This window comes from Oncorhynchus masou, chromosome 6 (assembly GCF_036934945.1).
Source record: "Oncorhynchus masou masou isolate Uvic2021 chromosome 6, UVic_Omas_1.1, whole genome shotgun sequence".
Lineage (NCBI taxonomy): Eukaryota > Metazoa > Chordata > Actinopteri > Salmoniformes > Salmonidae > Oncorhynchus > Oncorhynchus masou.
The window spans coordinates 42711208-42735963 of NC_088217.1; the positions used below are offsets into that span (position 1 = coordinate 42711208).

At 47.9% G+C, this 24756-nt stretch overlaps 1 protein-coding gene across 6 annotated transcripts in view; it reads right to left on the reverse strand.

Moving 5' to 3' along the window:
• Window positions 1-719: 719 nt before the first annotated feature.
• LOC135542081 (membrane-associated guanylate kinase, WW and PDZ domain-containing protein 1-like) overlaps window positions 720-24756 on the reverse strand; it is a 203655-nt gene continuing 179618 nt past the window's right edge. For 2 of the 6 annotated variants that reach the window (XM_064968726.1, XM_064968722.1), the window contains exons 14-23: window positions 23330-23576; window positions 20378-20469; window positions 16881-17073; window positions 15624-15926; window positions 13638-13841; window positions 7417-7507; window positions 7219-7312; window positions 6455-6598; window positions 5322-5460; window positions 720-2511 (exon numbers count right to left, since the gene is read on the reverse strand). In XM_064968726.1, the coding sequence (XP_064824798.1) occupies window positions 1385-2511; window positions 5322-5460; window positions 6455-6598; window positions 7219-7312; window positions 7417-7507; window positions 13638-13841; window positions 15624-15926; window positions 16881-17073; window positions 20378-20469; window positions 23330-23576 (2634 nt within the window). In that variant the 3' untranslated portion in view covers window positions 720-1384. Of the gene's footprint in view, window positions 2512-3726; window positions 3813-5321; window positions 5461-6454; window positions 6599-7218; window positions 7313-7416; window positions 7508-13637; window positions 13842-15623; window positions 15927-16880; window positions 17074-20377; window positions 20470-23329; window positions 23577-24756 lie in introns of all 6 variants that reach the window. The other 4 variants (XM_064968728.1, XM_064968723.1, XM_064968724.1 and 1 more) reach the window with 4 other exon arrangements.

Sequence of the window (24756 nt, forward strand, 5' to 3'; positions counted from 1 at the left end):
TTGAATACTGTCATGTTACATAGAAATGCTTTTTAAGCATCAAAGTGACTATTTTTTACAGGTTATTATAAGAAACTGGCATGTTCCTTATGTATCTTGCCATGTAGTTAAACAGACCCAGATTAAGCCTAGTTATTAACAAGTAAAAGGATAATTGACTGAAATTATTTGCAATTCAGCCAATATTCTAAGGCTTATCTAAGCACATCTTCAAAATAGACGTTTTCATTATGAGACAACTTTATGCACCAGGCCATGAACACGTTTTCAATAAGTTATATCTATTTAACATCATTCCATCGTCAACCTGCCCGCCCTGAAGCTGACAGCTGATAGGTTCATTAAAGGAAAACCTCAGAGTGGCCTCTGTCTGCATCACTTTCTGTCTGTGGTCTGGGAGTATGAGCACATGACCTTGGTGTCCCCATCCACTGGTTCCTGTCATCGTCTTGACATCTGAGGACACAGTTTTCTTCCTCTCTCATTTGAAGAACAGAGAGCAAAGAACCACACTGGTTTATAAAACAGACCGATCCAAATTAACGCTTTACTTTGTTTTGAAGTATTATATTACTACTCTACCATTTTGTCATCTCGTGGGATATCGGCCACATTACATATTGGTAAAGTCTTGAAGTATTAATAAGACGAAAGACTCACATCTAAATGTTCCACATTTCCACTGATTCATTCTAATACAATAATACCAAAACAGAAGATATGTTTGATATATTATTTTAATTTTAACATCATCATCATAGTTCAACTTTATCCTCCCCTTCATTTGTTTAAAATGATCACCTCTGAATTTACACATACTGCACACTGTCCAAAAATATACAAACAAATGCAGGCTTGTGCTATAGTCTGGTCAAATGTCTAAAAACAGTGGCACTGGGGGAGAGAAAGAAAAGAGAAGACATTGAAACCGTAAAGACATGCACAGCATCTGTGTCAGTGGCACCAGTCACTGGGGCTGTGTAATGCCTACCTCCTTGGGCTCAGTGGAAAAGTACATACCACTTTCGGCTGAGAAAACACTCATCTCATATCAAACAAAGACAAAAGAAAAATACACTCATTAAAATAACTGTTAGGCACATCATTGTTTTTTTCGGTTTTACATTTTCTGCAAAATTCTGATAAATATACAATGCTTAACCAACTAACGACCCCCCAAAAAATCCAACAAACAGAAAAAGTTGATAGGTTTTGGAATCACTGTCTAGTAGGAAAGCAGGAATGTCATATAATCAATACATTTGGTTCATCCAAGGTCCAGGTGTGTTCTGCTGTGTGAAGAGTAGAGCTGAGTGGTGAGGGGGAACTGTGTTGTTGTGGGGAGGTTGGAGGGGAGGCTGGTTGTGTTACAGCAGATGACCCATCAGATGCTCAGGTCTTTGGTGCCATCTTTATGGGCCTTCCGCTTGGGCTCCGGGAGAGCTTTGGAAGCACGGCTGGCATTAGACTTAAGTGTGCTGTAATACTCCTTCAGTCTGGGTGCTGCCGCTTCCTCCTCCTCTGGTTCTCTGAAGCTTCTGACAGGTGAAATGTCTCGGCCCAGGCTACGGGCTCTATGGTGGGGGTCTGGGGACTCATGCCTGGGGGTGTAGCGCGGCTCTCTCTCCACCCTCTCAGACGAGCGGCCCCTCAGCAGTGAGCTGTACCTCTTGTAGGCGCTGTCTGACTCAGGGGTGTGGACCCTGGGAAGGATCTCCCCTCTCTGGCCACGGGCAGCAGCAGATAACAGGCTGTCTCCTCTGTAGTCACGCTCCAGGTTGGAGGCCCTCAGCAGAAGGCTGTCCTCCCCAAACAGGTGCTCCTCTCTGGACTCCCTCAGTCGCGTGACCTCCCTGTTGAGCCGGTCCAGGGCTGGGGGCTCCTGTAGGAGGCTCTCATCCAGGAAGGGGCTGGGCACAGGGCCAGGAGGCTTCCTCAGCACTGGTGCCTTCTCCCCATTGGGCCTCTCTGGCTCTCTGTGTCGCTGTCTGTCTAGGGAGGGCTGCCGGTAGGGGTCTGAGGATTGGGTTCGGCGGTAGCGGTTGGGGGAGTGGTTGTGTGAGCGGTGGGGGGAGCGGTAGGGGGACCGGTGGCCATAGGGGGACCGATTCCGGTGAGTGGACCTGTAGGGAGAGCGGTGGGTGTTGTGGTGCCCTTGGCTGTGACTACTGTCTAGGGTGTTCTCTGCGCTGTGGGCCCGGCTACGGCCCTTATTCGGGGAGTGGTGTCCTCGGTGGGGAGTGCCGTGGGTGTCCCCGCCAGACCTCTGGCTCTTATCAACTTTTTTCTTGGACTGCTTGGAGGCTCTTGTCTCCCCAGACGCCCCTCCCTGGCTCTTCTTTTCCGGGGATCGGTGTTTGGAATGGTGGTGACCCTTCTTGTTCTTGCTCCGTGATGGTTTGTGAGGGACTGGTGCGTTCGTGTCCGATGGTGCATTGTTGTAGGGCAGGGTGCTCACTTCCGAAGCGTTTTGTACCCCTGCGGCTGTGCCGGCACCGTCGATGCTGGGGTCTGGAATAGAACATGACATACAACACAGGTTGCTGGATGAAACACATTGCTCTCACGGACTCCCTGACTAGACTAGATCAACTATTGTGACCAATAACCAGGCTACTAACATTATTTGTAACACTGCCAATTCTAATGTTAATGTCAGCAAACAAACACGGCTATATCAATTCTACATTTGGATGCACAGCCACAGCTGATGGTGAGTTATTAGTATTGCTATGTATGAGCCAAAAGCAGCAACGTACTATATACGAGGACTGGTGGAACAGTCCGGCTTAAATGAGCTGAAGGGGACCAACGGTTGGTTGAAATGCTGCGTGCTGCATGGTGTTGATGCTGATTGAGATAGTTTGACATCACTCGTTCATGCTCAGGCGATGCCTTCGATGTGAGATCAATATTTAATGCAGCTAACAAAACCAAGATGAGATTTTGAATTGAGTAATGATGTAAATAATGTATGAGCGTGATTGGTTTCGGAACAACATTGTGGTTGTAAATTAGTTTCACAGATTGGACTCCATAAAGAATGCAGGGAGTTGGCTCAGCACCCTGGATAAAGGAGGTGTACGGAATGGTTTTAGGGACTAATCAAGGCGATAAGAGACTATTGATCGTCATTACATGACTGCAGTGCTATTGGTTCTTTACCGGACTCTAACCACCTCACCCGATCTTTGAATAAACCACATGGATGGTAATCAAAGTGTCACAAGACAGTTTCTAAAAGTCTTAGTAACTCTACTTGGATCTAGTTTTATCTACAATGCTACGGTCATTAACGGACTAGCCACAGATACTAACTAGACAACTAAATAGTAAATAGCTTGAAGAGAAGAGAGGAACAGCAGTAGAGGGGGGATTGATTGGTTGAGTAAATGTCTAGAAAAGACAAAAACTTTACCAAATATCCCACAACCACGATCACCAAACCAATGTGACATGAAGCAAACGGATGCGTTGGAGACGCCATGTCAGCAGTGAACACGCCATGCCCAGAGGTTGATGTGGGATGGGATGTATGAATCCATTCCTACTGGTCAGCATGACACCAGCGGCGGCAGTATTGGTAATGCATTCTGGGTGAATGGATTCTTATGCATGGAGAGCAGAGGCACAGTACGGGTGAGTTGAGGCCAGAGCACACAGCGAGAGAGAGAGAGAGAGAGAGAGCGAGACCGGAGGAGAGAGATGGAGAGGACAGCTACAAACCATGGTCTGATTTTGGTAGGAACTAGGATCTCCCAGCTTGTCATTAGAGGATCTCATACATGCGGTGAGATGGGGAGCAACCATCTCTGAAGGAAGGAAGAGCCCAGCGAAACAAAAGGAAAGGTAGAGAAAAAAGAGAAAAATAGGCAAAGGGTTTAGATTACTAAAACATTAGGCAGAAGAAATAAGAATTATTGTCTGTTTATTTTTCAATGGAAAAGGTGTTTATTTGAACATTTAATCATTCAGAGAAAGAGACAGTCCAGGAAATAACCCCATCCTTGAGTGAAAAGTTCTGGAACCGAGCACACACACACACACACACACACGTGACACCAACCCCATAGTGACAGCGAGATGCACACACGACACAGTATGAAGCCGTTTACATTGCCAACAGAAAATAAGTGACAAAGAGTGGAAACTAAAAGTACAAAAAAAAACAAGTATAATATACAACCTCACAGAGATGTCTTATTGGTGCAGGAAAGACAGCATATTCTCAGAGCAACAAAATACATGAATAAAAGGACAACATTTTCCAAAATCAAAAATGCTATAAGATGAATTGTGACTATCAATTAACAGATCAATACAATTAAAATGAAATATACCATAAATATTATGGAAAATTGACAAAAATAAAATAAACATTTGGATTTAAACTTCGACAACTTCATGCGGCAATATACTTTCGAGATGAATATGTGGGTGGATTCATGGCTCTGTACATGAACAAAAATACTTGTAAAAATGTTTCTTTTTTTAGTTACAAAAATGTCTGTAGAGGTGGAGCTGAATTGAGTTGAATTGTCAGGAATGAGCGGAGTCTCCAGAATCACAGTTTCCCAATGACAGTTACACAGTAGGTGAGAATAAATGCATGGATTTGTGAATATGTCAAACAAAGTCATGTGAATTTCCCGATGAAATGGTAGAAAGTATTAGAATGCTCTCATTCCAAGACAGTCTCGACTGAAGTCCTAAACTCAGTAGCTTACATTCACCTTCAATAAATACCATAAATATGTTCATTCCGCCATATTAAAGCTTGGAGATGCAATCCAACCAGAGAGCATTTCCCAGTTTAACACGGGATGCAATAGATCAAGTTCTTTTTCTTTTTTTTTTTACACTAAAAATATACTTCAGCAAGGACTCAATAAACATACTGTATATCCACATTTAGAAACACTCATCTTTTTAGATTTTTTTTCTCTCCTCAAAGTTCTTTCATTGTTTTTTCTTTCTTTCCATGTGACCCTCTTTTTCCCAAGGGGTTACATATACCACTATCATTCTTGGGGCGTCCCAGAAAGCCCTGCTCCCCAAGCCGAGCCCTGCTCAGTGACACACAGCAGAAGGTTAAAAGGTGACAGCGGTTGACCCAGACCCGAAGGGAGCAAAACCAGACACACCCAGTGGACAGTGGAAGTCAGTGGAAGGCCCAGAGCACAGCACAGGACATAGCAGGACAGGAGAGGAGACAGGCGTCCTCTCATATACCCAACACGCCCCTCCCCCACGGGGAGTGTGTGTGTGCGCTCAGGGGGTGAAGACGGGGGAAAAGGGAATGTTTTCGTAGATTGACCCACCATATTCAGGCACCGAGCCGTCGCCCCGTTTGAGGACTAGGTGGGCGCGGCGACCGCCGTTTTTAATCAGTTCGATGGCGCGGGCGTGCTTCATGCCCTTGGTGCTCTCACCGTTTATCTCCAAGATCTCATCTCCCACCTGAAGGAGAGAGGGAGACGTTGGAGGAGGGAGAGGAGAAGAGTGGGAGGTAGTGGGGTGAGACAAAGATGGGGACAGTGTTAAGGACAGAGGGGTGAGGATCGGGAGGAAAGGGACAAGGGGAGGAGGAGAGAAGGGGAGGAGGAGAGAAGGGCAGAGGGGGTGAACAAGGGAGGAAAGGGACAAGGGGAGGAGGAGAGAAGGACAGAGGGGTGAGGAGGAGAGAAGGGCAGAGGGGGTGAACAGGGGAGGAGGAGAGAAGGGCAGAGGGGGTGAACAGGGGAGGAAAGGAACAAGGGGAGGAGGAGAGAAGGGCAGAGGGGGTGAACAGGGAGGAAAGGAACAAGGGGAGGAGGAGAGAAGGGCAGAGGGGGTGAACAGGGGAGGAAAAAAGGCAGGAGGGAACAAAACGTATGAAAAAGGCGACAGTGGGGAACATAAGAAGTGCCAGAGGGAGAAAGGTTAGAGTATAGTTAAAACGTAAAGAACAACTACTCTGACTGCTGTGAAGGCATACTTTCTATAAATCCACAATGGTACAAAAGGAAAATAAATTGTGTCAAAGAACTGTAGGTTTGCCTCATGCAGGCAGAGACAGAAAGAGGGAGAATGCTGTTCTAATTCTCTTTTCTTCCCTCTGCGCCTCAAGTTCTCTGTCAGTGTTCTCTCCGTCGGGGGAATTCCACTTGTACAGAAATGAGTCTCCTACTGACACCTCTCTCCGCCTCACAGAACCTGGGCCTATTCATACCTCATCTAACAAGCCCTGCTCAGAACAGTGACACACACACCTCCCTGACAGATGCCCTTGCTAACATTCAATGTAATTTACATACATCACATACTCACAAATAATAAAGGAAATCAATTAAACCATGTAGGACGCAGGGGAATGGTAAACTTGTGTTTTCATGTTGTATTAGGTGTTCAGCATTACATGAGTGGATTAAATATGATGCATCAACTTTAGATTTCTATGGGGGGTCATACATACCTTCATCTTGCCATTGCGTACAGCTGCTCCATCCTCGGCTAATCTCAGCACATACAGGTCCATGTTGTACTCATGACCTCCTCTCAGGCTGAATCCAAAACCTTTGTTCTCTCTCTCCAGGTCCACCGAGTAGAAGCCAGCATCCTGAGGAAAACACACACACATAAAAAGGGCAATGTCAGACTGGTGATTCAGCGGTGGCTAGACTTGCCAGTGTGCGTCTGTCTGCGGATGGCTCGTATTTCAGTGTGGGGACGAATGCCACCTTAAGGAAAGTCACACCTATTTGATCGGAGTTGGAGAGTGGTGGTGAGTGAAATGAATAATAGATGGATTGGTCTATGGGGTGGTTTGAGGCAGGCAGAGAGGGCACACAGAGCCACAGACACTACAAGGGCACTGCCAAGGACACAGACTCAACACCCTCCATCCCTGCTCTGTTCAGGAACTAATCAATATGATATCAGAATAAAGCATCTCCCTAGTGTGACAAACACTTAGAGGGAACACATTGCTGTAGGGCAGGGATCGTCAACTAGATTCAGCCACAGGCCGATTTTGTACTTGAGGGGATGGTCGGGGGGCTGGAACATAACTACGAATCATTTGTAGACTGCAAATTGACCGCAAGAAGGTTAAAATCATGATTTCCTGGTGTTTTTACAGTCGTATGTCGAATTAAAAAAATAAATAATACAAATTCGGCCTGCAGGCTTGCCAGTTGGAGACAGGCGGGCCTTGGCAAAAGCTGGACAGATCCTTACCTGGGCTGGAGGTTGTGTTGTTGGGGCAGGGGGAGGAGGGGCCTGGGGGGATTTGAACTCAAAAGAGGACTCCTGTTTTGGTTTGGTGTTGTTTCTGGAATGAGAAAGATGACAAAATATTGGTTAAAAATCTTTGCTAATAGGCATACATGTACGTAGGACCTAATTGCTTAACATGTATCACAGAATCCTGCTCACCTGGGCTCAGGTGTAGCCTGTTGGGCTGTGTGAGTAGTTGTTATAGTGGCGATCTTCTCAGCGTTGGTCAGCAGTGATGCATTAGAGGACTCTGATGAGAGAGAGAGGGAGTGAGAAGGAGGGAGAAAGAGAGCAGGAGAGTCAGGGGCCCGAAGACTGAACCATGCAAAATACAAAGGGAGAAAAATTTACCAAGAGCATCTGCACTACCCTTCATAAGCCATTCTAACACTTCAGCTCCACAATAAGCATTGCGTTGCTTTGCCATCAGCGTTGTGTAAATGTGACGTTCTACCTGCTACACAGAGCGTGTAGTTTTGAGAACGACTTCATTCTATTTTCCCCTACTGTACAGTACCATATTCATTCATTATGCGTAAGTCCGATAGCTTTGGTCCAGTTTTTCACAAGTACTCATTAAATTGCTGCTAGTCGTTTTACTTAATGATCCTCTAATTACACAAGTTGCTTTTGTTTACATTGTGAACCTAGCTATTTAATGTAGCTAGCTTGCTAGCAGTAGTAGCTTCTTGACTTCATAAATCTTAGTGAAATAACCAGTTGTGTATAGTCGAGGCCATATGCAACCAAAATGAACTTTATTTCTCATTATTTCTATTCACAAGATAGAGTGAACGGCCGCGACAGCCATCAAGAATTGAATCTCGCCGATTCTTGAGCATGGACGCTGCCATTGGAAGCTTAGCTCAGTTACCTTAGTTCCCAAGAAAGCTAAGGTAACTGAGCTAAACGACTACCGCCCCGTAGCACTCACTTCCGTCATCATGAAGTGCTTTGAGAGACTAGTCAAGGACCATATTACCTCCACCCTACCTGACACCCTAGACCCACTCCAATTTGCTTACCGCCCAAATAGGTCCACAGACGACGCAATCTCAACCACACTGCACACTGCCCTAACCCATCTGGACAAGAGGAATACCTATGTGAGAATGCTGTTCATCGACTACAGCTCGGCATTTAACACCATAGTACCCTCCAAGCTCGTCATCAAGCTCGAGACCCTGGGTCTCGACCCCGCCCTGTGCAACTGGGTACTGGACTTCCTGACGGGCCGCCCCAGGTGGTGAGGGTAGGCAACAACATCTCCACCCCGCTGATCCTCAACACTGGGGCCCCACAAGGGTGCGTTCGGAGCCCTCTCCTGTACTCCCTGTTCACCCACGACTGCGCGGCAACGCACGCCTCCAACTCAATCATCAAGTTTGCGGACGACACAACAGTGGTAGGCTTGATTACCAACAACGACGAGACGGCCTACAGGGAGGAGGTGAGGGCCCTCAGAGTGTGGTGTCAGGACAATAACCTCACACTCAACGTCAACAAAACTAAGGAGATGATTGTGGACTTCAGGAAACAGCAGAGGGAACACCCCCCTATCCACATCGATGGAACAGTAGTGGAGAGGGTAGTAAGTTTTAAGTTCCTCGGCATACACATCACAGACAAACTAAATAGGTCCACTCACACAGACAGCATCGTGAAGAAGGCGCAGCAGCGCCTCTTCAACCTCAGGAGGCTGAAGAAATTCGGCTTGTCACCAAAAACACTCACAAACTTCTACAGATGCACAATCGAGAGCATCCTGGCGGGCTGTATCACCACCTGGTACGGCAACTGCTCCGCCCACAACCGTAAGGCTCTCCAGAGGGTAGTGAGGTCTGCACAACGTATCACCGGGGGCAAACTACCTGCCCTCCAGGACACCTACACCACCCGATGTTACAGGAAGGCCATAAAGATCATCAAGGACAACACCCACCCGAGCCACTGCCTGTTCACCCCGCTATCATCCAGAAGGCGAGGTCAGTACAGGTGCATCAAAGCTGGGACCGAAAGACTGAAAAACAGCTTCTATCTCAAGGCCATCAGACTGTTAAACAGCAACCACTAACATTGAGTGGCTGCTGCCAACACACTGACTCAACTCCAGCCACTTCAATAATGGGAATTGATGGGAAAGGATGTAAAATATATCACTAGCCACTTTAAACAATGCTACCTAATATAATGTTTACATACCCTACATTATTCATCTCATATGTATACGTATATACTGTACTCTATCATCTACTGCATCCTTATGTAATACATGTATCACTAGTCACTTTAACTATGCCACTTTGTTTACATACTCATCTCATATGTATATACTGTACTCGATACCATCTACTGTATCTTGCCTATGCTGCTCTGCACCATCACTCATTCATATCTTTATGTACATATTCTTTATCCCCTTACACTGTGTATAAGATATTAGATTTGGAATTGTTAGTTAGATTACTTGTTGGTTATTACTGCATTGTCGGAACTGGAAGCACAAGCATTTCGCTACACTCGCATTAACATCTGCTAACCATGTGTATGTGACAAATAACATTTGATTTGATTTTGATTTGACGCAACCCGAGCGCAACACGGCCAGTGAAACAGCTTTCATTGATTTCAAAGGAAGCATTTCCTCAACGGCTGACGGTTGGCTGATGCTGGAACACCGAAGGCTATAGAGTAGCAGGGCCATTACATTTTCTATCTAGAATTTATTCAAACAGGGATATACGGAAGCCTGGACCGGAGGAAGTGCTATACTCATGGCTTTCATCTAATCACATCATATGGCATCATTTGTGTAATCAATGACCTATGCTTGACCGTAACCCTTAAATAAACACATAATAACCGCACAACCTTCTCCTCATTCCAAACACCCCCCTCATTTGTTTCTAATAACTACCCCTAGACTAATCCCAGCCCCACCGGCTGTGCTCAACTCCAGTTTCATATTTTCCATCACTCCCACACTAGTCCTCTTGGATCCCATTGGCTTAACTCTCCATTCTGCCCACGACCCAGGAGACATTGGGCCGACCAGCCAATCAAGGTGGAGGCCGAGCTGAGGTCGGGCCAAGTGGGTTTAATTCCAGCCAGCTGGGTAGTCACATTGCTGGGGTGACCCGGTGTTTGATGAATCCCAATGTCTTAAAATAGACCTTCTCCCCCCTCCAATCTAGGCCGGTGTTAACTAGGGGTTGGAACCGGTTTAAGGAACTGAAAACTGTAAAAGAATTAAGGAACAGAAACGGAACCGGGAATGAAAGTGATCTACACTGTTCCGGAACAGAACCGTTCTTTTAAAAGCATGGAAACCGGTTAGTAATGTTAGGCAACTATCCCACAAGAATAGGCAACAATGCACCTATGCAAAGCCTTAACTCTGCCACTCAAAAACATATTCCAGAGTCTACCTGCAAGCTGAAAATCTTTGCCAGTGTGTATGCACGTGTGTAGGCTACCTGCCCTTCCCCTCTCTGAAGCTACTGTTCTGATGTTAGAAGTGTTAGATAAAAAATTAAAAAATTGTATTAGCTACAGAAGAATGGAATCACTTTTTCAATGCTTGTTTAGGATACTATAGGCCCAGTTATCAAGTTTAACATTGGATTTATTAACTACAAAAAAGGTCAAACGTGTTTTTAATTCTGATGCTGCTCTGCACACACAAGCGTGTTCACTTACTAGCTCAAGCTTGTTAGTTAGCTAGCTCAAAGGATACTCGAAGTTCCTTCATGGAAGCCGCTCCTAGGTATAATTCTGTGCATCTAATTCAGATAATGCATGTCATAACAAGATGCCCAGCGATTGATTCCTGCTCCTCAACCCTCTCTCCCCACCCGTACAATTTCAGTCACATCTTGTGCCATAGGCTACACTTGTCTGTCCATTACTCATGTAAACAACTAGCTTACCTGATCTATCCACACTGATTGGTAAAGTAATTTAATGAGCTCAGTGTAAACTGTTGATATCACAGGATAAAAAAGGAACGATGTAAACCAGTACTTTTTTGGGGTTGAACTGGTTCAGAACTTTATTTTTCTGGTCAGAACAGTGAAACAGAACAAAATATGTGGTTCGGTTCAGAACGAAACGATTGATAAATAATTTTGGTTCCAACCCCTGGTGTCAACTGCCTGCAGCAGAGGTTCCATCCTCACACACTCCCTCCCTCTCTTTTCCTCCATCAATCTCTGCATCTCTCATCCCGTACTCCTTCTCTCCCACTGTCCTCTTTCCATTGCGCTCTCTCTTTCTCTTCCTCCCTCCCCACCCCCTTCCCAGCCTTTCTCTCTTTCTCTTCCTCCCTCCCCACCCCTTCCCAGCCTTTCTCTCTTTCTCTTCCTCCCTCCCCACCCCCTTCCCAGCCTTTCTCTCTTTCTCTTCCTCCCTCCCCACCCCCTTCCCAGCCTTTCTCTCTTTCTCTTCCTCCCTCCCCACCCCCTTCCCAGCCTTTCTCTCTTTCTCTTCCTCCCTCCCCACCCCCTTCCCAGCCTTTCTCTCTTTCTCTTCCTCCCTCCCCACCCCCTTCCCAGCCTTTCTCTCTTTCTCTTCCTCCCTCCCCACCCCCTTCCCAGCCTTTCTCTCTTTCTCTTCCTCCCTCCCCACCCCCTTCCCAGCCTTTCTCTCTTTCTCTTCCTCCCTCCCCACCCCCTTCCCAGCCTTTCTCTCTTTCTCTTCCTCCCTCCCCACCCCCTTCCCAGCCTTTCTCTCTTTCTCTTCCTCCCTCCCCACCCCCTTCCCAGCCTTTCTCTCTTTCTCTTCCTCCCTCCCCCCCCCCTTCCCACCCCTTCTCCCTTTCTCTTCCTCCCTCCCCACCCCCAGCCTTCCCAGCCTTTCTCTCTTTCTCTTCCTCCCTCCCCACCCCCTTCCCAGCCTTTCTCTCTTTCTCTTCCTCCCTCCCCACCCCCTTCCCAGCCTTTCTCTCTTTCTCTTCCTCCCTCCCCACCCCCTTCCCAGCCTTTCTCTCTTTCTCTTCCTCCCTCCCCACCCCCTTCCCAGCCTTTCTCTCTTTCTCTTCCTCCCTCCCCACCCCCTTCCCAGCCTTTCTCTCTTTCTCTTCCTCCCTCCCCACCCCCTTCCCAGCCTTTCTCTCTTTCTCTTCCTCCCTCCCCACCCCCTTCCCAGCCTTTCTCTCTTTCTCTTCCTCCCTCCCCACCCCCTTCCCAGCCTTTCTCCCTTTCTCTTCCTCCCTCCCCACCCCCTTCCCAGCCTTTCTCTCTTTCTCTTCCTCCCTCCCCACCCCCTTCCCAGCCTTTCTCTCTTTCTCTTCCTCCCTCCCCACCCCCTTCCCAGCCTTTCTCTCTTTCTCTTCCTCCCTCCCCACCCCCTTCCCAGCCTTTCTCTCTTTCTCTTCCTCCCTCCCCACCCCCTTCCCAGCCTTTCTCTCTTTCTCTTCCTCCCCCCTTCCCAGCCTCCCCACCCCCTTCCCAGCCTTTCTCCCTTTCTCTTCCTCCCTCCCCACCCCCTTCCCAGCCTTTCTCCCTTTCTCTTCCTCCCTCCCCACCCCCTTCCCAGCCTTTCTCTCTTTCTCTTCCTCCCTCCCCACCCCCTTCCCAGCCTTTCTCACTTTCTCTTCCTCCCTCCCCACCCCCTTCCCAGCCTTTCTCTCTTTCTCTTCCTCCCTCCCCACCCCCTTCCCAGCCTTTCTCACTTTCTCAAAACAATTGTGTCTCAGTATAATCATGTCGCTTCAGAAAAAGGCTTTCATCCGTAAAAACAGTCCAAACAGCAGCAACATGGACAATTTCGCCAACATGCAGGTTGACAAAGACTAGTGTTTACACTGGCGTTCTCCCTGCATCTCTCACTTAATCAAACAGCATGCCAGGGTGATCTGTCAGTACAGTGTAACAAGAGCTCTTAGCCCCAAGAAAGACGCAAACGCACACACCGTTACAGCCTCTGACAGCTGAATTACTCTAGAATGTTTCAGGAGAATGTGAAATGCACGACTGCACTAGAAAGTTCCCTCCCGCCCAAGAGAAGCAGCTCTGTCAACATCGCGGGGGTGATCAGACTAACTAGAACACTGGAAATGTAAAAACGCTGTGACGGTGATGTACTGAGATAGGCTTTCTTCTAGCAAAAGGTGTACACTGTACATTCCAATACAATAAAAGTTGACATAACTGAAGCTATGCACAAATATTCCTATGACGCGGGTTGATCCCAGCTGCTGAAATCTATTATCTTAGGTCTAGATCTGCCCAACCCTGTTCCTGGAGAGCTACTGTAACCCTTCTGTAGATTGTCACCCCAACCCCAATTATAACCAACCAGCTAATTAGTACAACTAGTTGTTCTAGATTAGGGTTGAAAAGAAAACATACAGGTTCTCCAGAAACAGGGTTCTGTCTTACCGTCTCCGGGAATGATCCTTAGCGTGACCGTGTTCCCGGCCTCCTTGATCAGGTTGACGATGTCCGAGTGGGACTTGTTGGTGATGGAGCAGCCGTTGACGGCCAGGATACGGTCTCCCACCTTCAGCTTCCCACAGCGGTCCGCAGGGCTCCCCTCAATAATACGACCTATTTTGTGGGGCATGGCCACACATGCATTTCCAGCTTTTTGCGTTTGTGTGATTCATAGTGTGTGTGATGTGACATTGTTGGTGGTGGGGGTATTGTTTGAAAAGAGAGAGAGAGAGAGAGAGAGAGATAATAAGAAGAAATAGGGACAGAGGAAGAAGAGGAGAAGAGAGAGAAAGGAAGACAGAAGGTTAAGGGTTAATTCACCAAAGCCACGAGGCCAAGTGCCAACAGACTGTGCCTGAATCTGCCCGTGAGAAGTGGAAAGCATTGGTCAAGTGAGAGGGAATGTTGAATGAAAAATGCCTTTACATAGTCTATATGTACTGCATTCAAATGAATTAGGACTCCATACTAAATACTCAAGGTGTCACTGACCATCTCTCTCTGTCAACAGTATGTACTCGTGCTGCTCCAAAGGACACGGCCTTCTATTTGCATTAGTGAATCTCTCCTGACATCCCTTGTACAGCTGAAACCTAATAACGAGGAAACTATGTCAACCTTCAGCTCTGATGAGACAGACACCTGCAGCTGCAGCCTAGATTACAAACGTACAGACAACACAGACAACTTCTCTGCCAAGGGCCCTCGGGTCTTCTCCTACCCACAATCCTCAGCGGCACAAAGGCTTCTACCCTGCTAGAGAATGCCTCTCAATCATTACAGAGAAACATAACACATATCACCATCTCTCTCTATCGCTCTTCTTCATTCATGGAACTACAAAGACTAAATCAAGTCTGTTTCCTCCCTCTGCTGTCAGTAACTCCAGTCAAGAACAAATCTGTGGAGCTCAACTCATTGAGTTCTGAACAAACTAGAAGCTTTGTTGGTTTCACCGCAGAAGGATCTGTTGGTTTAACGAGCAAAGAGAGGATGGACAGATATATCGGCGTCAGAGTAATTGGGATCCATACAGATCAAATGTAATGTCTCTACACTATTGATCAATAACCAATGTGCTCCTCTTTGATATGAAGCCTGGAAGATAAACAAAATGGTACAAACTTGCCAACGCCTTCCACTTCAGTACATGAAGATGTGCTTTGCCTGATCGTTTGACGCCCAGCGAGAGTTACGTTAAGCAGTGTTTCAGCACACCCAAGCCAGAGAGACACCCTGAGGACTGGTCAGGTAGGTACGGAGCGTGGCAGCGAGATCTCTCTGTTGCAGTTACAGGCAGAATACACACCACAGCGAAAGACACCAGAGCAGACAACAGGGCATGCTGAGGGACAAGCAGAGCGGGAGGACAGTGGGAGAGGGTCTATCCATCTACAAATGATCCCACTTACAATATCACAACACTCTTCCCCTTATTAACTAATCATTCGAACTGCTGCAATCAGCTCATCGGAGCCATTTAAGTAAGAGCATCTGAATTATACAGGATATTATGCAACATGCTCTTACTTGTGATCAATTATGAAAGATGGTATAAATATTCCAGTTCTTTGGGTTTCAGTGTCTCTGCTTGACAAAATGAAAGAAAATAGAAGAGGAACACCACTCGCTAGAAGATGGAAGAATGAGGATGAAAGCTATTCACCAGAAATATGGGCTATTAACAAACTCATTTGCATAGAAGTAGAGGGACAGTACCCAGTAGTCAAAGAGTGATTAGTTACAAAAAAGATATGTTCTACTGTATATTGAGAGGAACCTTGTGTGTGTGTGTGTGTGTGTGTGTGTGTGTGTGTGTGTGTGTGTGTGTGTGTGTGTGTGTGTGTGTGTGTGTGTGTGTGTGTACAGTACATGCATATGTGCTACTGTACCTATATTTAAGTACAGAAAGTTAGAGAAGACGGGTGTTACCAAAGGTGGTGCCAGACTCGGGTCGGGACACAGAAGAGACAATCACAAATCCGAAGCCCTCGTTCTCCCCGCGGCGAATCTCCACATCGTAGGGCTGCAGGGCAGTGTTGACCACGGTGCTACCCGAGCCCCCACCGCCCCCGCTGCCGATACCACTGGTGGAGCCACTGCCGGAGCTGACCGTGTTGAGGGAGTTCTGGCTGCCCTGGGGGGTCCGCTTCTCCTCTGTCAGGGAGGGGGCCTGTGTGCTGCTGTGGTGGGACGAGGCTGGGGACGGGGGCACCTCGCCCTCCCCTTTAGACCCTGAGGAGGAATTGACACAGGTACTTTACAGCAATAGCACACAGCTCATAACACTAAAAGAAACACAAAATAAAATATTTTGCTAATCAACATTGACACCGATGCTCCTCTCTACCCACTCAGCCTGGCGTAATGATCACACTGGTAGCAGGAAGCAGGTCTACAGGGAGCATGCTGCTCTAACAGCCACACTTTCATCTATTCCTCCCAAAAACATCTAAAGATATGGATTGCATCACAACGGAAGGTTTCCTGGCATTGAGGCAGTGCTTCATCCCTCTGACAACCATCATGCCCTCGGTCTGGACGCTCTCATCAGTGGCTGACAGGCAGGCTGGCGCATGGCGGGAGCGGGGGAAGGTTGGGACCCTCTTCATCACGTTTAAGGAACTTTATTTATCCTGCTAAAGGGCAGAGCCAGGCTGGGCGCGTTGAGGGCCTCTGATAAATGTTTCCCCACACACCCATGGACTTTTGAAGAGCAGCGGGGCGACCCTTTAAATAGCAGCCCTGTCCTCGGGCCCTTCACTGCTCTGATGGAAAAAAAACATGGAGCCTGGAGCAGTTGATTGCTCTGATGTTTCTGCATAGACTGCTGTTGATTGTACTACTGCACAGACTGCTGCTCATCTGCTGTTTGTGCTATATTTGAAATAGGAACATTCTGAGACAGATTATCGAATTCTGTTCTACATAAGATTCTACCATGATCATTAAGCAATGTGCAGAGAAGACAGAATTACCGGTAAAATGACTGGCAGACAACCTATCAAATTACAGTGCCAACACTGCTACCACAGATTTCTCTCCATCTCTTGCAGTTGAAAGACAAGGTCACACAAATCACTTCTGATGCTCATATCATGTAGCTGTTATTTGAATGCGTTCACTCTGGATAAGAGTATCTAAGTGAAACTTCGTGTCCATGTTTAATTAGCTGCTGTGTTCCCTTACCGCCGTAGCCGGTCTTCCGTCGCACGGTGAGGTTGACGTGGCCCTGCTTGGCGGCCTGCTGCATCAGCTGTACCACCAGCTGGTGAGACTTCCCCACCACCGCTGTGCCGTCCACACAGATGAGCTCATCCCCCGAACGCAGGCGCCCGTCCTCATCCGCCGCCCCGTACTTCACTATGTGCCCTATGTAGATCTGGGGAGAGGGGGAGGAGAGGGAGAGGAGGAGAAGAGGAGGAGGAGGGAGAGGAGGGAGAGGGGGAGGAGAGGAGGGAGGAGGAGAGGAGGAGGAGGGAGGAGGAGGAGGAGGGAGGGGGTAGGAGGGGGGAGGAGGGGGGAGAGGGGGAGGGAGGAGGGAGAGGAGGGGAGGAGAGGGGGAGGAGAGGGGGGGGAGGGGTAGGAGAGGGGGAGGAGCGGGGGAGGAGCGAGGAGAGGGGAGGAGGAGAGGAGGAGGAGGCGGGGGGGAGGAGGGGGTAGGAGGGGGGGGAGGGGGGAGGAGAGGGGGGAGAGGAGGAGGAGGGGGGGAGGAGAGGGGGGTAGGAGAGGGGAGGAGGAGGAGGGGGGGAGGGGAGGAGGGGGAGGAGAGGGGGAGGAGAGGGGGAGGAGAGGAGGGAGGGAGGAGAGGGGGAGGGGGGAGGAGGGGAGGAGAGGGGGAGGAGGGGAGGGGGGAGGAGGGGGAGGAGAGGGGGAGGGGGAGGAGGAGGGGGGAGGGGGTAGAGGGGGAGGAGGGGGGAGGAGGGGGGAGGAGAGGGTAGGAGGAGGAGGGGGAGGAGAGGGGTAGGAGAGGGGAGGAGAGGGGGAGGAGGGGAGGGAGGGGGAGGGGGGGAGGAGGGGGAGGGGGAGGGAGGAGAGGGGAGGGAGGGGTAGGAGAGGGGGAGGAGGGGGGAGAGGAGGAGAAGGGAGAGGAGAGGAGGAGGGAAGAGGAGGGGGGAGGAGAGGGGGGAGGAGGGGGGGAGAGGGAGAGGAGGGGGGAGGAGGAGGGAGGGGAGGGGGGAGGAGAGGGGGAGGAGAGGGGAGGAGGGGAGAGGGGAGGGAGGGGGGAGGAGGGGGAGGAGGCGGGTAGGGAGGGGGAGGAGCGGGGGAGGAGCGGGTAGGAGAGGGGGAGGAGAGGGGGGGGAGGGGTAGGAGAGGGTAGGAGAGGGGGAGGAGAGGGGGAGGAGGGGTAGGAGAGGGTGGGAGGGGGGAGGAGGGGGAGGGGTAGGAGAGGGGGAGGAGGGGGCGGGAGGAGGGGGGGAGGAAAATGAGGAAGAAAAGGAGGAGGAGAAAATGAAAGAAAAGGAGAGGACAGAAGAGGTTGTTGATCAATCAACAGCACGCCATGACAGAACATCAGCATGAGATATTACAGTTTGTTGAAGAGTATTCTACCTCTTAGGTAAGATCATTTTAGTACAACACTTTCTGGCAGCACTAACACCCCGGGTCCAGCTAGAAAGCTGGCTAGTACATCTCCTCTCCTCTTTCGCCGCTTGGCTGCACAGCCTGGTCTAAATCTCTTGTGTGTCATTATTTTCCTTCTTCAAAAGCTGTACAGACCAGCTCACAAGAACAAACAACTTGGCCTCTTTAAAAGGGGAATAAAGTGTCGGGGATAGATATTCTTCTCTCTGATTGAGGCTGCAGCAAGGAGATGAAAGAGCAAGTGGAGCAACAGAACCGAGCTGAGACCTCAACCACCACCACACGCAGACCGACACTGCTGCTGTAGTTGATTCATCTGGCTCCAACAGAGGAGTTTACAACCATCAATTAAACAGTAAAATATGGCACACAAAGACGCTAAAAATATATAAAACTCTTTACTAAATATTTGTAATAATAAACTAAGGAGTCTCATAATAAATGTCCAAGACCAATAACTAGGTACTTAGAATGTGTTGAAAGGTGTATTATTTTTCAACTGAATTTAAAATACCTATTGAGAGTGTATAGATATACAGTACATTCAGAAAGTGTTCAGAGCACTTCCCTTTTTCCACATTTTGTTACGTTACAGCCTTATTCTGAAATAGATTCAATTATCCCCCCCTCATCAATCTACTCACAATACTCCACGATGAAAAAGCGAAAACAGGTTTTTAGAAATATTTGCAAAATGTTATATATATTAAAGAAAATAAACTTCACATAAGTATTCAGACCCTTTGTTATGAGACTCGAAATTGAGCTCAGGTGCCTCCTGTTTCTATTGGTCATCCCTGAGATGTTTCTACAACTTGACTGGAGTCCACCTGTGTTAAATTTAAAAAAAAAGCACACACCTGTCTATATAATGTCCCACAGTTGACAGTGCATGTCAGAACAAAAACCAAGACATGAGGTCGAAGGAATTGTCTGTAGAGCTTCGAGGCACATATCTCGGGAAGTGTACTAAAAATGTTATTCAGCATTGAAAGTCCCCAAGAACACAGTGGCCTTCCTCCTCAAATGGAAAACAACTGGAACCACCAAGACTCTTCCTAGAGCTGTCCTCCCAGCCAAACTGAGCAATCGGGGGAGAAGGGTCTTGGTCAGGGAGGTGACCGATGGTCACTCTGAAAGAACTTCAGAGTTCCTCTGTGGAGATAGTAGAAACTTCCAGAATGACAACCATCTCTGCAGCACTCCACCAATCAGGCCTTTATGGTAGAGTGGCCAGACGGAAGCCCCTCCTCAGTAAAAGGCACATGACAGCCCGCTTGGAGTTTGCTAAAGGGCACCTAAAGACTCTCAGACCATGAAAAACAAGATTTTCTAGTCTGATGAAACCAAGGTTACTCTTTGGCCTGAATGCCAAGCGTCACGTCTGGAGGAAACCAGACATCATCCCTACGGTGAAGCATGGTGGTGGCAACATTATGTTTTTCAGCGTCATGGACTGGGAGTCTAGTAAGGATCAAGGGAAAGATGAACGGAGCAAAGTACAGAGAGATCCTTGATGAAATCCTGCTCCAAAGCGCTCAGAACCTCAGACTGTGGTGAAGGTTCCCCTTCCAACAGGACAATTACCCTAAGCACACAGCCAAGACAATGCAGGAGTGGCTTTGGTACAAGTCTCTGAATGTCCTTGAGTGGCCCAGCCAGAGCCGGGACTTGAACCCAATCGAACATCTCTGGAGACCTGAAAATAGCTGTGCAGCATCGCTCCCCATCCAACCTGACAGAGCTTGAGAGGATCTGTAGAGAAGAATGGGAGAAGCTCCCCAAATATAGATGTGTCCAAACTTGTAGGGTCATACCTAAGAACTGAGTAAAGGGTCTGAATACTCATGTAAATGTGATATTTCCGTTTTTTACATTTTTTTATACATAACTTGCAAAAATGTATGAAAACCTGTTTTTGCTTTGTCATTATGGGGTATTGTATGTAGACTGATGAGGGGGAAAAAACAATTGAATCAATTTTAGAATAAGGCTGTAACGTAACAAAATGTGAAAAAAGTAAAGGAGTCTTGAATACTTTCAGAATGCACCACATGCAGAGCAGTGATGTTAGTGTGTGGTTGAATCCTCCAACTCACCGGCTCTCCTGGCTCGTTCCCTCCCAGGATCCGGAACCCGTAGCCCGTGTCCTTTCTCCACAGGAAGATGTCCTGCTCCTGGAAGTCAGGCACTGCAACCAGAGAACCATCCATCAGCATTGATCACTACATCCTGGATCATTACATCACAACCCACACTTTGTAACCTCTCCTCCCCCTTTTCCTTTCAGAGGAGAACAGAGGCAGAGGACTGGAGGAGATGGAGGGAGGGAGCTGATGATGTCATTCGTGGCTTTAATGAGCACATAGCACACCTGCAGTTCCTTCTGAATCAGGCCAGTGGTCCATGCCTCACTCAGCCTCTACTCTACTGCACTGTTACGGTAGCCTCTACACCACACCACTGTCTCACTCAGCCTCTACTCTACTGCACTGTTACGGTAGCCTCTACACCACACCACTGCCTCACTCAGCCTCTCTACTTTACTGCACTGTTACGGTAGCCTCTACACCACACCACTGTCTCACTCAGCTTCTCTACTCTACTGCACTGTTACGGTAGCCTCTACACCACACCACTGTCTCACTCAGCCTCTCTACTCTACTGCACTGTTACGGTAGCCTCTACACCACACCACTGTCTCACTCAGCCTCTCTACTTTACTGCACTGTTACGGTAGCCTCTACACCACACCACTGTCTCACTCAGCCTCTACTCTACTGCACTGTTACTGTAGCCTCTACACCACACCACTGTCTCACTCAGCCTCTCTACTCTACTGCACTGTTACGGTAGCCTCTACACCACACCACTGCCTCACTCAGCCTCTACTCTACCGCACTGTTACTGTAGCCTCTACACCACACCACTGTCTCACTCAGCCTCTCTACTCTACTGCACTGTTACGGTAGCCTCTACACCACACCACTGTCTCACTCAGCCTCTCTACTCTACTGCACTGTTACGGTAGCCTCTACACCACACCACTGTCTCACTCAGCCTCTCTACTCTACTGTTACAGTAGCCTCTACACCACACCACTGTCTCACTCAGCTTCTCTACTCTACTGCACTGTTACAGTAGCCTCTACACCACACCACTGTCTCATTTGGCCTTTTCCTCTATAGCCTGAGGAATGTGTAAATATCTAATAACTTCCCATCAAAAGAAAATTATCTATTCCCAAAATACCTTCAAATCACCATTCAAAGCAAGAGAGGAGAGAGCTGTGAAATTCCCCTAAGTACCTAACGTTATCAAACTTCCATATTTAGGATCTCTTTGAATACTATCCTTTCAGATGTCTTTCAAGACAAAATCCTTCTTCACTTTGTAGGTAGGTGACAGGAAGTCTCTCCCTCAGCCAGCACTCAGCCAGGTCACCAGTATGCCAGCCTGGTGCTGTATTACTGAGAAGGGTCTCAGCAGTGCTGCTCCTCAGGAAGCCCCTAGCCGAGGAGATCTGAGCAGGAGGGAAGAGGAAGAGGGTGGCAGTCCTGGAGCTAGCTGTCAGGGAGGCACCAAGCTGCTACATAGCGGTGCACTGCAGCGACTGACAGCTCATGGGTCACGTAGCACTGGAGGTGGGCAGACCACCGAAAAACACGGTTCCAAGCAACAGCCTGAAGCTGTCTGTGTGTGTGTCCATGCGTTCAGCCCCCCCATGGGATACAACATGTAACTATACAGACCTCCACAGCTAAAGCCACTAAGAGCCAGCAGGAGGGAGGGAGAAGGGCAAGAGGCCAGCTTGGCTAAAATCTATTCCAGAGTCAACAGAAGAGCTCAGTGTTGAGCTAGCCCTCTTTCTACCACACTGGGACTCAGGGTATGGCAGAGATGGGCATGGCACAGGCTAACCGTCTCAATCTTCTCGTTCACAAGGGCCCCAGCTAGGCACTTGGCAGCTTATCAGATCAATACAGCAGCTCAACTTCTAAACCACTGGCTAGGAACAGATCCATACTAAACAAAGATTATTCAATCTGCCAGCTCAGACTGACTCTGGAGAACAAGCAGATTAACTTCCCATCTCCTCTTCCTGATCTGGAGAAAGAGTGGCTAGTATCCACTATCCAGTTAGCACCACCAAAATGGCATCGGAGCAAACATCAAGCATGGGCAGAATTTCGAAACTTATCCAACCTGCATTGCTCAGGTTTGGAAAATTGTGATCATCAAATGGTGCGTTTAAAGCCTCAGCTCTCCCAGGCTTTGATTTCAGAATCTATCAGGTAAACATGTCATCACAACGGTAATGAAGTCCTATTTCCTCAGGACAGCAGGGATGTACAAGTGCTGAATAAGGCTGAGTTGACTAAACAATCCCCTATTCTTCTTCCTTGTTTCTTTAGAATTCTAGAATTGCTCTCCGCTATCCTCCCGACTTTGTCGGTACCGTACCCAGTTCCTCTCCCTTTAGGGCATCTAAATAATGAAACCTTGATGAAAGCAGGAGCACCAGAGAAATGATTAGACCTTGAACACTCTGGACCCTCCAATACTCAAGAGGGCGACTGACAGCGGTTGAGAGATATTCCTGTTCATTGGGGAGACTTGCACCCGTTAGCCTCACCAGACTACCAGGGAAATATTGGAGCCGCCGCCACCACCACCGCAAATTATATCCACATTTCTCTGGAGCTGTGTTCTAAAGAGTTGCGTAGAGGTAAACGTGGCACAGTCCGTTCCAGAGAGCACACTATTTACTGATAATAACACACATAGTCAAGGTTAAACGGATCAGGAGTGTGATTAGCATCACCAACTCTCCTTAGAGGCTGTTGTTATCACTCTTCCTCCAACTGCCACAATGCGCTTCAAACAGTCCACACCCCTAACCTACCAAGTTAACACCCACTCTAGGTCAATATACAAAATACGACAGGATACTATTAGACAATATGTCTTGGGTCACCAGCCCCGGACTGCAATACCAACCCGACAGGACAGAGGGCGCACCCGAGCCAACACCAAAAGTAAATACTTACGCCTACTTTCATACATGCTCCTGGACTGGGCCCAGATCTTGAAGGGGTCCGGTTTCCTCTGGATGGTTCCGTCTACCTGAGGGTCCTGGGGAGGCAGGCCGGGCAGGGGCTGGGAGGGGGGTGGGGGGGCGGCACTCTCGCTGAATGGGGTGGCCAGGGATGGGTGCACAGGGGAGTCAGTGTGGGTACTGCGGTGGCTGGACACACTGTGCACAGAACTGTTCTGACTGTCCTTCCTCGCTAACTGCTGCATGAGGAAGAGGGAAAGGGAATAGAAGGAGTAAGACAGGGAGAGAAAGGTGGAGGGGGAGAAGAAGGATGGCCAGAAAGAGAGATATAGCATAAGAAGGAGGGATAGAAAGAGAGATATAGCATAAGAAGGAGGGATAGAAAGAGTAGGAGAGAGTGGTATAGATAAATAAATTCGTATTACAGAAGTCAGTCAAAATACATACGTTTTAATCAAGGCCAGTGATGTCAACCAGAAACACATTCTCTAACAATACCCAAGGCATAATCAAACAGATTTGTTCATGAGATTTATTTTTGGGAAAGTGAAGAATTCAGTCAAAAATCCTAACAGAAAAGAAACTGAGCTCGGCTGACTAGAGTATAGTCTATTCCTTTTGTTCAACACAGAGCTGAATACATTAATGGCAGACCCTATCCCCCAATGCATGAGGAGACATTCAGAGACATACAGTGACAGTGAGAAGGGTGTTTAACTGAAGAGCGATGTAATATCATTTCAGCAAGCCATGACACCCACAATCTCAGATTGTTCGGAATTTGTTCCTGTAGTTAGAAACAGGTAAGATTGACATTGCTGAAACATTATTTGTTGAAATGTAATTTGATTTGGGAGAACTAAGCTAATTGATTGCACCCAAATTGATAGGATTCAGATAATATTCAATAAATAAAGTACCCAACATCCGATTTGGATCACTGCTGAAAGGTGTGGTTTCGATCACTGCTTCTTCATACTATGTGAATCTGGTGATATCCCCCCCCCCCCAAAGGTCATTGAAATTGCTTGCATTATTTACCATAAAGAAGAGTGGAAGTAACATATTTGACCACTAGATGCCACTGTTCTTGCTATGTCGCAACATTCTTTTATCCATTTTGCTGGGCTCTTCAATGTTTATGAAATAGATAATATCCTGTGCAACTTTGGGTAGAAAATTCAAGCCAGTCCTCCATGTCTGTGCTTGCTTATTGATGCACTTGTTTTAAATTGTGCAGGGCTCATTTGTAAAAGAGTCTTTAGTCTCAATATGACTTCCCTTTCAAAATAAAAGTCAATAAAACGCCAATTCAGTTTGTCCTTCTCTTAGCAAACCAATGCAACCCAACCCAACTCTCCTTGAACAATCCAATAAGTGGCAGCTCTCAGAGGGCTAACCATATGGTGCAATTCGCAT